At 43.2% G+C, this 12,000-nt stretch overlaps 1 protein-coding gene across 1 annotated transcript; it reads right to left on the bottom strand.

Moving 5' to 3' along the window:
- Positions 1-696: 696 nt before the first annotated feature.
- Positions 697-10,648, bottom strand: LOC146859913 (follitropin subunit beta-like). Its single transcript, XM_085646303.1, has 3 exons — positions 10,160-10,648; positions 4,653-4,812; positions 697-1,304 (listed from the first exon to the last, which is right to left on the bottom strand). Exons 2-3 carry the CDS (start codon positions 4,809-4,811, stop codon positions 1,074-1,076), a joined length of 390 nt encoding a protein of 129 aa, XP_085502429.1. The 5' UTR covers position 4,812; positions 10,160-10,648; the 3' UTR covers positions 697-1,073.
- Positions 10,649-12,000: the final 1,352 nt, after the last annotated feature.

Raw genomic sequence — 12,000 nt, 5'->3', positions numbered from 1 at the left:
ATACCAACTTCGACCGATAAAGTGCATTCCCCGTGTTGCCCCATCCCCTCCTCGTTCTGAGACTTTTTTCCAGGTAAAAGCTGGGAGCACATTATGGAAATGGCGCACAGCCCTAATTGTGCTGCGATGCACCTTTAGCACGGTGCCCCAAGTGCAGACCGTGGCAGAGTGCCCTATTACAATCAATGAGCTGTCTGCAGGGCAACTGCCAACTTGCAGCTCCCCTGGGGGCAGCGTGCCAGTTAAAGGCAGAGTGGCTGTTTGAAGCATCTGCTGTGCCTTTCACAGTGCAGATGGCACCCGTTCTGCACTTCAAAAGAGGGACTGAGATCACCCTGCAGGCGGGCGAATGACTGAGGGCACCCACATGAAGGGGGCTGTATGGGGTCTTGTAGGGCCTCCTTTTGTCCCTTTCATAGAGTCCCCTTGGGGCTCTTGCTGACTACGTGCAACCTCTTTGTGATGCACATATATGTGCACCTCCTGCTAGCCTTTTTGCCCCTGCACCAGTATCCATATATGGTGCATGCATAGAGGCAAAATGTTTTCACCGCACTCCCATGCAACTGAAGGAATGTCCCTTTAAGGGCGCGCACACGCTGTATGTGCACCAGTGCAATCTGTATTACAGAGGGGGCTGCAAAGTGTTGGAAAATACACGTAGTATAAAATCGGTTTCACTAATACAGTGCTAAAAAGTAGGTACGTTGAAAACAATTATTTTTATGGGTTATTTAATTATGTAAATCTCAAAGAAATGTATTTTCATTTGCATAAAAACATAGTAATGGAAATTTGAAGATTACCTAACTACATATATATTCTAGTATGTTATCATATAATTATTTAATCTACTGAGCGTCAAGGCTTTTCTGGAGTCAAAGACATCACCAAGAAATTGAATAGATTAAAGCTAATTATAACAAATTACTTTTTTGAAACGTCCCGTTTTTTCCTGTAGATTACTACATGCAAAAGTGATCCATTTCACAATAAATAAGGTCTATTATTTCAAGGAGAAACTCGGTGGCTCCTTGAGGGTGAGGCAATTCAAAGATGTCCATGGTTGTCCTTCACTGCTTTGGACTAAAAGTGCAATAGTTGGGTCCCAGGCCTCTGACGGTGCAGTCGGTGTGGTCTGTGTCGCAGGCTCCACAGTGGCAATCGGTGGCCACTGGATAGGAGTGGAAAGACTCGGCGGTGCCGGCGCCACAGCTCGGTATCCTCACTGTTTTGTATACAATGTCCTTGAAGGTGCATGAGCTTTGCACAAAGGGCACAAGTGGGTCCTTGATCACTGGATCCTACAATAAAGTAAAAAAGATATGCCTTAAAATACCATTTCCAAAAATTCCAAACAGAAAGTATAATAGTAAATGCAGGGCTACTTCATAGAGTAATTGTTAACCAATCCCTTTCTTACAGCAGTTCTATGTCTTTGCCTTTAAAATGTCTGAAATGTATAATTAATATATGGGTGAAAGATTGATCTGTGTCCATAAAATAATTTTTTTGTATTTCTATAAAACATCTCTACAACCAGTGTCTTGCATCAAAAGGAGGAATAAAACGTATGTTGAACATATCTTTGTTAATATAAAGAACACTTTCATATGTACTCTACTTTCTCTGCTCAATTCTGAGCAGCATCAATAAACAGCATTTTCGACCAGATTATTGGTGTTTGAACAAATGACAATTACACATTGGGGACACAACACTGGACCTTCAAGTCTCATTTGTTTGCTATTTAATTTTTGATTTACATTTCTAAGTATTTTGTCTGGTGAAAACTTAGCCACAAGGTCATTGGAAAGTTGTACACTGACACAGAAGGAAGACAGAAAGGAGAAAAACAACAATGGCAGTAGTGTAGGAAAGAAGAGCGTAAAACGTGTGTTTTAGGTCCTTTCTGGGTGCAAGGAGAGTCTGTCTTATGTGAACTTGAATCAGATGCTTCCAGCATCTGAAGCGAGGCATTTTACTTTTGTACCTTTTGTAATTTCCAGAAACGTCAGATGAGAGGCCAGTGTGGAACACCTATGTGTGTTGCACACGCCCCTCTTCTAGCGTCTAGAGATTGCCAGTGTGGATGTTCTAAGATGCGGATGATATGGTTTGATTTTTAGCTCATTTGACAAACCAGGCAACAGCATGAGGGATGGATGCATGTCACCACAAGAACAGAAACTCTGCCAGGACTGCATTGGTTTCAGCAATATGGCTGAGTACAAGCACCTGGACCGGTCCTCGTGTTATCTTCTGCGTGGTACAGAGGTGTGTGTCTATCTATTTATCTATCTATCTATCTATCTATCTATCTATCTATCTATTTATATATATATATATATAAATATATACATACAAACACACACGCACATTTTACATTTTTGGGCCCTTTTAATGCACAAAATGCAGTGGTACAAAAAGCTCATATTTCACAGGGAACTCTAAACTATAGAAAACTGTTCATGATTCCGTGTGAAATACAGGCTTCTTCTTCATATTGACATCCCCAAACCATTTTGCAGAGTTTTACTATTGTCAGAGCTACTAAGTTTATGTGGCAAGGTCCTCTAAATTATGTGGCAGGTTATGTCAATTATGCGTCAAAAAATCTAATTATGCGGCACATTCTCCGGCAGCACTGTTATCATCAATTTGAGCCAAAAGTAACTTTTGTGGTGAAATCTGCAACTTCTGCAAATATTGAGGCAAATAATGTGGCAATTACTGCAGCCACAAAATGCCATACATCCACGAGCTATCACGATAGTATATTGTAAAATTAAAAGCATTCGAATTCAAATCAGTACCTATTGTTAGTTGCATTTAAAACAAAAAACCTTTTCAAGACATATCCCCACGCAAACATGTAATATAGAATCAGTAAATAAATAAATAAAGGATAATGGGTAATATGGTCCCAAATTGCAGTCTTGTGGTTCACGTGACATACACAAACCACGCTGGCTTCAGCTTTGCGGTTTATGACACCACCAGAACCCCTCAAAATGACAATATTGGACCTTAACACAGTTTCCCATTAAGTATCCTCTATATATTACATGAACAAGCCTCTTCATCAAATATTTGCATGTGATTTCAAAGCTGGTATTTCACAGAAAGAGGTCTTCACCGGTTAATATTTCTTTTTGTATTTCACAAGGATTATTTCAGTTAAATCGATGATATCAGATCATTTCTCCATTCTTTTAGTGGTGGTAATAAAACCACTTTCACCATGGCAGGGCCGCTTTCAGAGCAATAATCAGTTCACATGAAAGTCACCCTTGGAGGCCTATCCTGGAAGCAAGCTTGCAACAATGAATCCTCCCTAGTGGCAGTAAATCAACATTGTAAAAGCAGAACCCTGTCGGCAAAAATGTAAATAAAGTGTCCCACACAGCACTTTATTATCCTATTTTAAGTCTTGTTAAACCGACTCCAGAGTTTAATTGTACTACAAAGGGAGCACATTTTGGAATATGATTTTTTTTTTTTTTTTTACAATGTTGCTTTCCATTTAAAATTTCTCTAGTAATAATCGACATTGATCCATGAAACTATACTTTAAATATTAGTGCATTAGCTAATCCCCCCAAAAAACACATTTCTCAAGCACCGACCTGCAATCTAGGGCAAACAGTGCATACTAAAATGAACCTGAAGACAACGCTTAAATGCGCCAAATCTTTCTAAAGAGTACTACTATTAAGAAATAAATCATATGATATGACAAATACATAACAACTAAGCAACACATTTAATATGGTCTTACATTGCCATCATTAGGCGACATTGTTGTCCTTTGGCCTCATGGTTTTGACATCACCACCACAACCTCTTGGTATCAATTTAGGAGCATTTTGCACAATTCTCTGACATGCGGGCCTATCTTGGAAGCAATATCCCAAACATGGCTATGACCACCACCGGAATGCTAGTTCATTACTATCTCGGTGGTCCCTCTGCTCCCAGCATGATGGTCCTATCTGGAACGTGCCTTGTCCTCCCTTCTGCTTGAGACAGGGAAATGCTAAGGTGGAAGGATGGGACAGCTGCCTTTTTAGCAGACGTTCTGTCACTGCCTTCCTCTAATTCAGTTTTTATGCGACATCACACTTTAAAATGTGTTTTAGAAAGATGATACTTTTTATTTGTTGTACCTCTGATGATTGATAGCCTTTCCCCCCCCTTTGTTCATTTTGATTTATTTAGGTCTATTGTTGCAATTTGTGTAAAATGTGCACAAAGTGGAGTTTGGCTCCTCCCGGAGAAGTATAGCTCTTTCTCCGAGTGCCATTTGCTATTTCCTATATCATTCAACTCTTTTAGAAGTGCTTTCATTGAACTATGCGAGGGGTTATTTTACATCGGAAAAGGGCCCTCAAACATCACACTGTTGCCCATATTTAATTCTGTATTACCTAAATACATTCTGTACAGAAAGCATTCCTTTTGTACTACTTTTTTCTCCAGCTGTGGCTAATATATCTGATATTAATGTGCTAAGCAGCATTTGTGCATTCAGCAGACGCAAACTTTAGTGCACGTCTGTATTTGCATGCATTAGCATTTTCAAGGCAGAGGTATTGGCGTTGCCAGTGATTGTTTACTTCAGTTTCGCCTCCATCTCCTCAGAGCCTCACCTGCGTGCTGCAGTAACCCGAGCACCACGTGGTGTTGACCTCGAAGCACAGCCCACACTCCTCCTTCTCCAGCACGATGGTGATGTTCGACAGTCTGCACATACTGCAGCAGGTGACGAGGCAGCCGAGGAGCACCACGCAGTGATTGACAGCCGTCATGCTGGCGAAGAAAGAGACAGAGTTTAGCGCCCGAGAAATCAATAGCTTGAAGAACTATAGCTACAGACATTTAGGCTGGTTTCAAGTATTGCACACTGAATTATAATGCATGCAGGTGGAACACACTTTTGTATTATTTTTCAGCATGAGGAATTACTGATCCATTTGTCAAAGTAATGCAAACATGGGGAATCATTAATGATTGGATTTGTTTTCATTTATCAGTGATTTGGTAGATGCTGTTTCCGCTTGTATGCCTCTTCAGAGCGCTGAGCGGGTAAAAACACACGGCTGCTTTCACAGCCTCTGAAGTCATCTTTCAGTTTCTGTGGTAAAACCATGGGAGCGGGGAGTGGACGTTGACTCCATCGAGATGGCGGCCGCTGAGTCAGTTGGCTGCCGTGGTCCAGCTGGTGGGAGCTCGCACGTTTTTATCCTGGTGATTCTCGGAGGTCTGGCAGAAGAGCGAGGGTGGCTCTTCCCTGCGCCTGGTCCCATCAGGGTTTCACCAGGATCACCGGAGCCAGTAGAGGGGCATGAGGGCAGTCTGGATGGGTGGCAGGCCTGGCTCCAGGATTCACGGTCTGGGAGGGCCTTTAACAAGCATGGGTGGACCATGGAGTTGTGTAGCATTTTCCAGGAGTGTGAGAGCTCGGGGGTCTGGGCATGCTGGGTGGCCTTGCCACGGCTGCCTCTCTCTCTCTCTTCACCTCTCCACACTCTCACTGTGCCTCCTCTGCTCCCTCATCCATTTGTCTCATGTTCTTCCTTCCTTCTTACCTCACCGCTCACTCTCTTCTGTACCTTTCTCTCACTCTCATCCTTACCCACCTCCGTCTTCTCTCCACCTCACCACCAGCACTCTCTCTTCCTCACTCTCCTTCCTCTCTTTGCCTCACCTTTGTCCCTCACACTTCTACATATCTCCCTCTCCTCTCTGCTTCACCATCCCCTTTTTCGACCTCAACCTCTCTCTTCACCTCAATTTTGACTCTCTCCACCTTTCCCTCATCTGTCTGCCCTACCTTGACTGCTGCTCGTTCTCGGGTCTGATTTTCTGTGTCTAACGGAAGCCTTTAATGCTTTCATGTGAGTGTTTGTGCTTATGTGGGCGTGTCATTGGACCCTGCAATCTTGCTGCCTGTACCTGTTCTTCACTGGCAGCTCTCCACATTGTGAACAGCAGCCGCACCAAGGCCTTCATCATATGGAGAGCACTCACCAGCAAACAGAAGAGCTTAAAGACTTAGGAGCCATGCATATGTTAAATAGATAAAAAGAGCTGTACCGCACTTTGTAGTAATAACGTCTGCTGTTCATTTAGTTCAAAAAGGTGCCATAACAATTAAAAAGCAATCCAAGTTGGAAACTGGTCAGACATCAAATGTGCGCCCATTTCTACACATAGCTGCCCCCTGTGGCAAGAGCCCAGCTTCGGAGGTTGAGGAATGCACTTAGCCATTAAGAGGCCAGCTTTTCAACCAATGTTCAGCCGCCAATCCTTTGAGTGGAATACATTTTAAGAGGCACAGAGTGCAAATGTGCAGCTACTGTGAGTGCCTCAAAACCGAATGACGGCATGTTTTAATGAACTTGTATTATTTATTTTCGAAGAATGCACTTTTTATGATCCAAGTGATCGAAAATAGTTATAATTGTAAAAGAATTATCTCTTCTAAATTGTGACTGCTATGTTCCCTTTTCTTTATTATTCTCTTACTTTCTTCCAGTAGTCTTTCCTATCCCCATCACCCTCTGTCTCCATCCCCCTGCCCAGCCATCACTCTCTTAATTACTACTCTCCTCTTAATGCGCCTTCCCTGCCCAACCGCATTTCATCATTTGTCCATCACCCTTGTCTCTGATAAACAGTTTTTGTCATCATTCCTTTCCTTTATCAACCTCTTTTTCCTCCTGCACCCTTCCCTACTCTTACTCTACTCACTCTACTCATCTCTAGTCCCTTTCTTTGTACAGAACTACCAATTGTCCTATTCCCACCACCCACTTTGCTCATCCTTTATCTACCTCTAACACCGTCACCATCTCCTTCTCTACTTTTTGGCACAGATCCCTCTCCTCTCTAATCATCTCACTCTGTCATATTTATTCTCTTCCATTCTACTTACTACTTTACTCTTATTTCATCCTCCTCTTTCCTTTCCAATCTTTTCTTTTCTCCAAGCTTTATTTTCCTTTCCATCATGTTTCCTGTCCTTGTACTGTCCTCTATTCACCCCCATTTCTCATCTCTTCAGAGCCATTGTTGCGAAAATTGAGGAGCTGGATGTGCCAGGACTCCCGATCAAAGGAAGCCAGCCGTCCACAGCTGCAAGTAATTGATAGCTAATAGCATTAGTGGACTGTGCAGGTTATGCGGTCTTCTCTGCCAAAACATCACAATTATTTGAAGCTCAAATAAGTGTTGTGTTATTCAGATCAGGGACTCCTAGCGCGGCAGAATTGTTATATTAACGGTAGGACATTAAGGTCTTTTTGCCGTGCTTGCTGTCTCACTCTTGAGTCGGAAATGAAAGGCTGAGTGGCAATGTTTGAACTTATGAAGCCCCAGATTGTAGGAATATCTGTCCATGTGGCATAAAGAGAACATTTGCTAGGAGAGATTAAGTGCACTGTCACCGGTGCCTAGAAGTCTTGTGCCTGACCCTTAATTCCTTCTAGTTATTTTAGCAGCCAGCACCCCTGGTGATTGAGCGTCGGCAGGGCAGTGGCAGTGTGTGTTGCAGGTGCTGCCACAGTCGAGCTGTCACTGCAGTTTTTACAACCTTGTATAATGGGAACTTGCCCTGCTCCTGCCCATGCTGCATCTGTGTTTTGTTAGTGAACTTGGGCAAAAGTCTTTTCACTTCAGAAAAGTCAAAATGTTTGGTAGTGACAGTCGTTTTCATATATTGCCACAAATTTAGAATAGTGTCACTGAAGGAAATAAAATGAAATAAACCAATACTAAGGCATAAATTGATTGTATTTACATTTTCAATTACTTTTCTTGGGATGGCAAAATCCTATCACACTGTTTCTGCAATATGCAGGGCCACTGGAATTATGCGGCAGAGGAGGAACACATTATGCAGCCAGTTTCACTAAATTACGGGGAACAACCTTTACAACGCAACTATTACAACGCACTTCACTTACAACGCAGGCATTACAACGGAACATCCTTTACAACGCATGACACTACAACGCATACCTTTACAACGCATACCATTACAACGCAGACACTACATCGCATGTCACTACAACGCAGGCATTACAACACATACCATTACAACGCATACCATTACAATGCATACCATTGGAGTTAGAATATTAATTTTTAACCCCTGCACTATCCAACACTTACCCTACTGTTGCACCCCCTGGAGTTAGAATAGTAATTTTTACCCCTATACTATCCAACACTTACCCTACTGTTGCACCCCCTGGAGTTAGAATAGTAAGTTTTACCCCTATACTATCCAACACTTACCCTACTGTTGCACCCCCTGGAGTTAGAATAGTAATTTTTACCCCTATACTATCCAACACTTACCCTACTGTTGCACCCCCTGGAGTAAGAATAGTAATTTTTACCCCTATACTATCCAACACTTACCCTACTGTTGCACCCCCTGGAGTTAGAATAGTAATTTTTACCCCTATACTATCCAACACTTACCCTACTGTTGCACCCCCTGGAGTAAGAATAGTATTTTTTACCCCTATACTATCCAACACTTACCCTACTGTTGCACCCCCTGGAGTTAGAATAGTAATTTTTACCCCTATACTATCCAACACTTACCCTACTGTTGCACCCCCTGGAGTTAGAATAGTAATTTTTACCCCTATACTATCCAACACTTACCCTACTGTTGCACCCCCTGGAGTAAGAATAGTAATTTTTACCCCTATACTATCCAATACTTACCTTAAATGCAATGTAACATTATGCGTTGTTATGGTATGCGTTGTAAAGGTAGTATGCGATGTAATGGAATGCGTTGTAAAGGTAGTTTTTTAAAATGCGTTGTAGTGTCATGCGATGTAATGGAATGCGTTGTAGTGGATGTTGCGTTGTAAAAATTGCGTTGTAAGTGCATGCATTGTAAAAGTATGCGTTGTAACGTCATACATCCTACGACGTGACAGCGCATGCATTTACTACACATGACTTTACCACGCATTTTTTACAACAGATGCATTTACCTTGCATCTGCTTTTATCACACATACCTTTACTTTGCAGGTAAGTATAAATAAGGTAAGTGGGAAAAAATATGTGTATACATTTTTTATCTTTTTTTGGGGAGGGTAGACCTCCCACACCCCCATTGTTAAAAATACATTAATTTTATTTTTATTAAGGGGAAAACTCAGAAACCCCCCTTTATTAATTACCCTTATCACCCCGCAACCCCCAAATCCCCTTACCACCCTGTACCCATACCCACCCCTAAAGCCCCAAAATACCCTAACACCCAATACCCCTTACCACCCCATTAACCCCCAAATACCCTTACTACCCTACACCCCTACCCACGCTTAAGCCCTTAAACACCTTTACCACCGTATACCCCTACCCACCTTTAAACCCTAAAATACTCTTACCTCCCTGTGCTCTTACCCATCCATAAAACCCCAAAATACTCTTACCCCAATACCCATAACCACCCCTAAATCTTAAAATACCTTTACACCCTATCCCTTAACCACCCCTAAACCCTAAAAACACCCTTAACTCCTAATTCCCTTACTCACCACTAAACCCTAAAAATACCCTTACCACTCTATACCCCAACCCACCCCTCAACCCTAAAATACCTTTACCACCGTATACCCCTACCCACCCCTAAACCCTAAAAACACCCATACAATCCAATACCCTTACCCTTTCCCATTTCTAAACCCTAAAAATATCCTTACCACCCAATACACTTACCCTGCTCTAAACCCTAAAAATACTGGCTAGTTGTAAAGCTCTCATCTGATCTCACTGCCAAGGACTCTGGGGCCGGATAGGATGACCTTTAGTTCTAGGGCTGCCCTGCTTTTAAACTGGAAGATTCTCGCCTTTTTAACTCGCTGCGGCAGCCGTGAGAGCGGTGGCCCTGGCGTTTTGTCAGACTCCATTTTAGAGATGGGCGAGCCAGACCGTTTGTGGGGAGAGCTCGGCGAGAGCCGAGCCAGGGCCAAACATGAGCCGAGCCCCCTAAAAAGGTTTTACACCGTGTGCGCAGTCTATCACTAATAATGCGAGCGAAGGGTGCCACTTTTCACCCTTTGCTCATATTCATTTGCTTCTATTTCCTCTCTTAAACACACGTACTATTTGTTGCTCTTTACCTTTTTTTTTCTCATTTTCTCTTTCCCATCGCCACGCTCTCTAATTCAGCCTCACCAGCTCTCTCTTTTTTGCTTTCACTTTCTTTCTCTCTCCTCTCGTATTTTCTTTTTTGCCTCTGTCTCCTCGCGGAGTCATGCAATGCTATCTGCTCCCTTGTATCTGAACCCTCTGCCTTCCTTGTTCCTTTCCTCTTCTGGGATTCTTTAGCCTGGTGTGTTACTTGGTACTGTGTGCTTCTTTCCCCGCCGAAGTACTGCTTTCAGCCTCCAGTTTCTTCTTTCTATCGCACTTCTCCTTCCGCCCCTGGAAGCAGGACCATTCAGGTTTCAAAGCGTGATGCTGGTGGATGCAGCACAGAACTGGCCAGTGCCTGTAGCTCTTGTGTTTTCATTTTCCTCACTACCAACATGGAGACAGCCCGCCGGCGCTGCGGCCCCTCCTGTGCGCAGCACAAGAGCGGCTGCTCGGAGCGGCGGGGCTTCTTTTCACACTAATCACAATGCACGTAGCCCGCTGGCCTGACCTGCCCCTCCCCTGCCGCACCCAGAAACTCGCACTACCATAAGAACTTGTGTGGAGGAGGGGCGGGAGGCAGGGAGTTTCACCAAAGCTCGTGTTGGCCCGAGAGTCCTGGAGGACCTCGGGCCGAGCCACAGGCAGATATGTGGCTCGAAGTAGGCTCGAGCCTTTAGTGGCTCCCCCACCTCTACTTCAGTTGTTACACATCCCTGCCCACCCATCTGGCCCGCTCTAGTAGTGGGGGCAGGCTGGCCAGGCCCTCCCAAGGCCCATTTACAAGCAGAATTTTTTTTTCTGTTATTTATCTTTAAGGATTGATTTAGACCTGCAGCCTTTTTTTCTGAGCCTAATTGTTTAACTTTCATGAAAAAATAATCAATGCCTTGGGCTACTTCAAACGCCTAGGGAGAGGAGGGGAGTCCGTGGGGGTGGTGGCACATGTGAAAATCAGGGGTGCCTGTGGCATTCCCATTTTATCCAAAGAGCTGCATAAGAACCCATTACACAGTATTTAAGAGATGACATACTGCCAGGCCCACTGGAATTATACGATTCAGCAACCACTGAGTTTTGTGCATAATTGTGGATTTAGCATAATGAAAACATAACCCATCATCTAATGCATAAATGACAACAAAAGAAGTAATTTGCCTCAATATGTGGCTGTGCCACAAACTGCATCATTTGCCTTTTCTTGTTGCGTAATAAGGACCCCACAATCTTATACATAGCATATATTTTTCTTTGAATTAAACGTACTATGAGTTGTTCCTGAAAATGAAGGGAAAAGAACTTCCAGCCTACTTGTTATAAAAAAAAAGCACTTAATCTTTTAAACAGTAGCGGAAGCAAACAACAATCAAACATCCAAGATGCGTATGTTAATATCTACCCTTACTGAACGCGACAACAGCACTTTGCAGGTGGACGCTATGTTAGAAAGAGCAGATCTCTGTCGACCGACCATACCTGTGTTTGCGTTGTGTTGCTGGCTGGAGATGGGGTGCGCACTGCATCAGGGCACAGACGCGCCTTTTATACTGAGTCACCTGTTCTGTAACCTACACCCCGGGGATTTGCAAGGTATTAAGCAGCTCCCAACACCAGCTTGCCACTCAAGCTCGACTAGACACAGTGGAATTAAACCTTCCATTAGAAAGATCTTGACATTTAGTGGACTGGATTTTGTATCATTTACCTACTTTCTCTTGTTTATTTAGTCTTGCTCGCTTTTTTAACAGAACTTCAAAATCAGAATTGAGGTCATAACTATTTTGTAAACTCTAATATTTGATTGGGTGACACACAACCGTCTTATGTA

This window comes from Triturus cristatus, chromosome 3_1, assembly GCF_964204655.1.
Source record: "Triturus cristatus chromosome 3_1, aTriCri1.1, whole genome shotgun sequence".
Classification (NCBI taxonomy): domain Eukaryota; kingdom Metazoa; phylum Chordata; class Amphibia; order Caudata; family Salamandridae; genus Triturus; species Triturus cristatus.
The sequence above is the reverse complement of the archived record's forward strand: the minus strand, read 5'-3'. Positions and strand labels throughout refer to the sequence as shown.

What these genes read in the sequence shown, in the direction of transcription:
- LOC146859913 (XM_085646303.1), bottom strand. Translation starts at nt 4,811, where the DNA reads ATGACGGCTGTCAATCACTGCGTGGTGCTCCTCGGCTGCCTCGTCACC. An exon ending in CGGGTTACTGCAGCACGCAG is followed by an intron (nt 1,305 to 4,652) that starts GTGAGGCTCTGA and finishes ACTTTATTGTAG; the next exon opens with GATCCAGTGATCAAGGACCC.